This window comes from Vicia villosa, unplaced genomic scaffold (genome assembly GCF_029867415.1).
Source record: "Vicia villosa cultivar HV-30 ecotype Madison, WI unplaced genomic scaffold, Vvil1.0 ctg.001712F_1_1, whole genome shotgun sequence".
NCBI classification, from domain to species: domain Eukaryota; kingdom Viridiplantae; phylum Streptophyta; class Magnoliopsida; order Fabales; family Fabaceae; genus Vicia; species Vicia villosa.
The window spans coordinates 274,889-280,208 of record NW_026705707.1 but is presented as its reverse complement, the minus strand read 5'-3'; the positions used below and the strand labels follow the sequence as shown (position 1 = coordinate 280,208).

General features: G+C 35.6%; 1 protein-coding gene across 1 annotated transcript; it reads left to right on the top strand.

The window, feature by feature from the left end:
• The first annotated feature begins 3,484 nt into the window (after nucleotides 1–3,484).
• LOC131636400 (chloroplast envelope quinone oxidoreductase homolog) lies at nucleotides 3,485–4,730 on the top strand. Its single transcript, XM_058907004.1, has 4 exons — nucleotides 3,485–3,550; nucleotides 3,634–3,775; nucleotides 3,860–3,951; nucleotides 4,041–4,730. Exons 1-4 carry the CDS (start codon nucleotides 3,485–3,487, stop codon nucleotides 4,728–4,730), a joined length of 990 nt encoding a protein of 329 aa, XP_058762987.1.
• Nucleotides 4,731–5,320: the final 590 nt, after the last annotated feature.

Here is a 5,320-nt window from a genome sequence, read left to right as displayed (position 1 = left end):
TATGGAAGCAAGAATCAGAAGCTGTGAATGTTCTGAAGATCTAAGCATATGTGAACGTCTCTACTGAAATACTCAGGGAAGTCTTTTATTTATAAAAAATTCTTCTAGTATTTATTTCAGGGGGAGATTATTTATCTCAGGGGGAGATTGTTAATCTCAGGGGGAGACATATTCACACATTGTCTATATGCTTGTGCTATAGCTGTGTAATTGTCTTTAGCCGTCTGATATTCTGATCGCAAATTCATATCATTTATGTATGTTTTTGTCATCATCAAAAAGGGGGAGATTGTTAGACCAAGATTTGTTCTGATCAATATTCTTAGTTTTGATGATAACAAGGATATGAATTTTCTATGAGATAATATGGTACTCTAATACTATGCAATTTCCATTTCAGGAATTATACAAAGAGTATGCACAAAATTAGCGCAAGAAGCAACTGACTCAGAAGGTTCAGCATGCAACATCAGAACATGGTCTGGCAAGACATCAGAAGATGGTCAAGCAGAATCAGAACATGGGTCTATGGAAGCATCAGAAGAACTTGAGATCAGAAGCAGAAGCACTGAAGTTCTCATGGTATCACGCTCAGAAGCACTTCAAGGTCAGAAGACAAGAAGATGCTCTGCACCAAGCTGTTTGACTCTGATGACATTCAAACGTTGTTTACACAAACATCAGATCAGAAGCAAGTACTAGACTGGCAGGCTACGCTGACTGACAAAAGGAACGTTAGAAGCTATTAAAGGCAACGTCAGTAGACACAGCGGAAACAAGGCTCGAGGTAGTTGACAAAAGAGTGAAACATTAAATGCAATGCTGTACGGATTACGCAAAGCATTAAATGCTCCCAACGGTCATCTTCTCAAGTATCTATATATATGAAGTTCTGATGAGAAGCTCAATACAACACTTGCGCATTATACTGAAACGTTGTCAAATTCAAAAGCTCTCAAACTTCATCATCAAGCTCACTACATTGCTGTTGTAATATCTTAGTGAGATTTAAGCTTAAACTTTAAGAGAAATATCACAGTTGTGATTATAGCTTTTCAGAAGCATTGTAATACTCTTAGAATTTGTTTACATTAAGTTGTAAGAACTAGAGTGATCAGGTAGATCAGAATACTCTAGAAAAGTCTTAGAGGTTGTCTAAGCAGTTTGTTCCTAGAGTGATCAGGTTGTGATCAGGATACTCTAGAAGACTTAGCAGTTGGCTAAGTGGAAAACCATTGTAATCAAGTGTGATTAGTGGATTAAATCCTCAGGTGAGGTAAATCACTCCAAGGGGGTGGACTGAGTAGTTTAGTTAACAACGAACCAGGATAAAAATCATTGTGCAAATTGTTTTTATCTTACAAGTTTTAAAGCTACACTTATTCAAACCCCCCCTTTCTAAGTGTTTTTCTATCCTTCACAAATGTGATCATTTGCTCCAGAATCAAGAAGCCAAATAACCTTATTATGACTTACAGAACAAGTTATGATACTTGGGATACCTGACTGGTGAGTCTCATCTGATGAATGATCAGGATGAGTGCTCTCAGAAGTATTGGATTGAGACTCAATGTTGTTGCTGCTGGAAGAATGAGGCTTGTTGATATTTGGATGTCCATGCTTCTGATAGCAAAATTCAATGGTGTGACCATACTTGTGGCAATGTGTACAATATCTTGAGTTCCCTCTACCATTGTTAGTACTTCTACCACGACTAAAGGATCTCTTTGAATCAGAAGCATTAGCAAGGATGGGATCATCCACAACAGGTGTAGAATTACAATTACTTTCTTCTTGTGCCACTAATGAATAGACTTTATTGTTGGAAGGTAAACATTCCATAAGCAGAACCTGAGTCTTAACAATTGAAAACTGATCATTCAATCCAGTAAGAAACTGAATAACTTGATCTTCAAGAATGTATTGTCTTGCAGAACGCATAGCATCACATCTACATGGATGATGGCAAGTGCATGAAGGTATGGGATGATAGGCATTAATTTCATCCCAAAGAGCCATCATTTCAATGAAATATGCAAGCACAATTTTAGAACCTTGTTTCATGTTATTCAACTGAAAACGCAAATGAGCGATACGAACACGATCGATCTTGGAGAATCTTTCTTTAAGATCATTCCATACGTCAATGGAATTTTCATGAAACATAATAGTTTGAGCAATAGAATCAGATACAACATTGATTAGCCAAGAGTGTACCAGATGATTGCAGCGTTCCCGTGCAACGCGATTCAAATCATCATATTCTGGAATCTCCATCGATCCATCAATGATGGCAAGCTTATTCTTTGCGCCAAGTGCCCGACACATTTCCCGGCTCCAAATCGCATAATTGTTACCATCGAGTTTGGATGCAATGGTAACAGAATTAGGACCATCGTTGGGGTGAACATAGAGAGGAGAATCAGTTTGTGCCGGAGGTGGAGATTTAGGTGGCATGGTGAACAAGAATCAATGGAAGGTGGTGTAAAGGATCGAAGGATAACACCGTTTCAGAAAGAAACTAATGGTGAAAGCATATAGCTTCAAGAGCACGCAACTCTGAAAGAAACTCGATGCTTGCGAAAAAGGCAACGAGAAAGAAATCAAGAACCTTGAGGAAGAAAGAGAAAAAGGAATCACTCAAGATGCTTGCGAAGAAGATGAATGAAAATCAGAAAGTTTCTCTCCGGGAGAGAGCTCCTGATACCATGTTATGAGATGAAATCTAATCTTCATTAGTTTGATAAAGTTGGTACAAGAGGTATATATACAAGGCATGAGTAGCATGGTAGTTATGATGGTAAGCCTACATAATATCATAACTACCTAAACTAACAATTAATAACTAAACTACTATACAGAACAAGTTAGTTATCATCTATATTATCATGGTGCAATAAATGTAAGTTTTTAAATTAAAAAAAAAACATATATTCACATTTAGGAAAGAGAAAAGCTTAATATTTCCAAAAACCCCATTCTTGTTGCATCTTTCTCTTTCACGATAACACAAAGGCATAAATAAAAAGGAGAGAATTTTTCTACCAACACAAAATGTTGAATAGTGTCCTTTCATCTAATCAATATTATGATATCATATAATTTTAATATATTTAATTATTTATTTAATAATATAATTTTTATTGTTTTTAAAATATTTTATATTAAAAGTAATTTTATCCAATTTTTTAAGTTAAATAGATAAGAATTCAACAATTCTTTTAATTTACACTCTGCAGTTAATTTTACTTTACTAGAGGTTGTATTTGTGGAATTTTGGTAAGAAGCTAAAATGAGCATCTAATCTACAAAATCATATTCTACAAAAACAAATTTATGGCAAAACCTATGCAACCTTCGATGCCACTAGTTTTCTTGTTTTTATCCCCACGTTTGTTAACTATGTTTCAACTTTCTTATTTATGTTTCTTCTAACTTCTAACGCTTAGCCTAAACACATTCTCAACACTCTCTCTCTTTGGAGATGGAAAGGAGTCTCATGCATGCTATTCAGTACAATGCCTATGGTGGAGGATCCTCGGCCTTAAAGGTTTTTCAACTTCATCTTATTCTCTTATCTCTTCATTTCTCTTTTAATTTATCACCATGTGAGTTTGATTTGAGTTATTGCAGCATGTTGAAGTTCCAATACCGAGTCCTAGTAAAAATGAAGTTTTGATAAAATTGGAAGCAGCTAGCATAAATCCAGTTGATTGGAAAGTACAGAAACGCAAGCTATGGCCTATTTTGCCTCGCAAGTTCCCATATATACCTTGTAACTTCCTTTCCAAATCTCTTATTCAATTACATATTACACATTGAACACGATATATAAATCTTGATCTTTTCTGTAATATAGGTACCGATATAGCAGGAGAAGTCATGGAGGTTGGTAAAAGTGTTAAAAAGTTCAAAGCTGGTGACAAAGTTGTAGGCTTGGTCAGCCCCTTTGTAAGTTGCTACCATACTATTCAGTTTGTTTGATATATTCAACAGTTTTCACTATCAACACTTACATGGCTGAGTTTATATTATGGTAGACTGGTGGAGGACTAGCTGAGTTTGCTGTTGTTAAGGAGTGTCTCACAGCTTCAAGACCACCAGAAACCTCAGCATCCGAATGCGCCGGCTTACCTATTGCAGGTCTAACAGCTCTCCAAGCACTCTCCCAATCAATAGGAATCAAGGTCGACGGAAGCGGTAAGCGGAAAAATATTTTAATCACTGCTGCATCAGGTGGTGTAGGCCACTATGCAGTTCAGTTAGCAAAACTAGGTAACACTCATGTGACGGCCACCTGCGGCGCTCGAAACATCGAATTAGTCAAAAGTTTAGGAGCTGATGAGGTGATTGATTATAAGACACCAGAAGGTGCTGCATTAAAGAGTCCTTCTGGTAAGAAATATGATGCAGTGATCCATTGTGCAGTGGAAGTTCCATGGTCCACTTTTGAGCCTAATTTGAGCATGAATGGTAAGGTTGTAGACATAACTCCTACCTTTAGTTCTATGATGACATTTGCTCTTAAGAAACTTACCTGCTCCAGAAAACAACTTGTGCCATTGCTGTTGGTTCCAAAGGGTAAGGATCTTCAATATCTTGTTGGTTTAGTTAAGCAAGGAAAACTTAGAACAGTTATTGACTCCAAATATCCAATAACAAAAGCTGAAGATGGTTGGGCAAAGAGTATTGATGGTCATGCCACTGGGAAGATCATTTTTGAGTTCTAAATATGCAGCATGGTGCTTAAGAATATATGTATACATACACTACATTATATGAATTGATAGAGTAATGCTGTGTTTATTTAATAGATAAGTGTTCTTAGAACACCCTTTTGTATAGGTGTTTAATTTTGTATTTTTAGCACATTCCTACAAAATCAATTTGTAAAGAAATGCCACTTCATATAAACTCTTTTCAAATTATTTATCGTCGCAAAAGATAAATAATCATAGTTGAATCTATAATTATTTATTAAAACTCACAATCCATCACTAAATCATAAAATTGTGAATGGAGGTTTACATAGCCATAATAAATTTGTTTTCTTTTTTGTATTACGTCAAAATACTTTCGAGCTTGTTCAATCTCATCATTCTATCAAAACCATGATATCATTGCATTCCATGCTTAGAAACTTGTTAATGGAATTTGTTTCTGCCAATATGTTGCGTGGTTTTGTATTTACTCTCGACATGATTGAATTTTCACTACATTATAACTTGCAAATATTAAAGCCTAGTTTGTTAGTTTGTTCTGAAAATTTCATATTTTATCATGGTAATTTTGATGTGAAACTAATGCATAGTAGCATGCT

What these genes read in the sequence shown, in the direction of transcription:
- LOC131636400 (XM_058907004.1), top strand. Translation starts at nt 3,485, where the DNA reads ATGGAAAGGAGTCTCATGCATGCTATTCAGTACAATGCCTATGGTGGA. An exon ending in GAGGATCCTCGGCCTTAAAG is followed by an intron (nt 3,551 to 3,633) that starts GTTTTTCAACTT and finishes GAGTTATTGCAG; the next exon opens with CATGTTGAAGTTCCAATACC. An exon ending in TAGGCTTGGTCAGCCCCTTT is followed by an intron (nt 3,952 to 4,040) that starts GTAAGTTGCTAC and finishes ATATTATGGTAG; the next exon opens with ACTGGTGGAGGACTAGCTGA.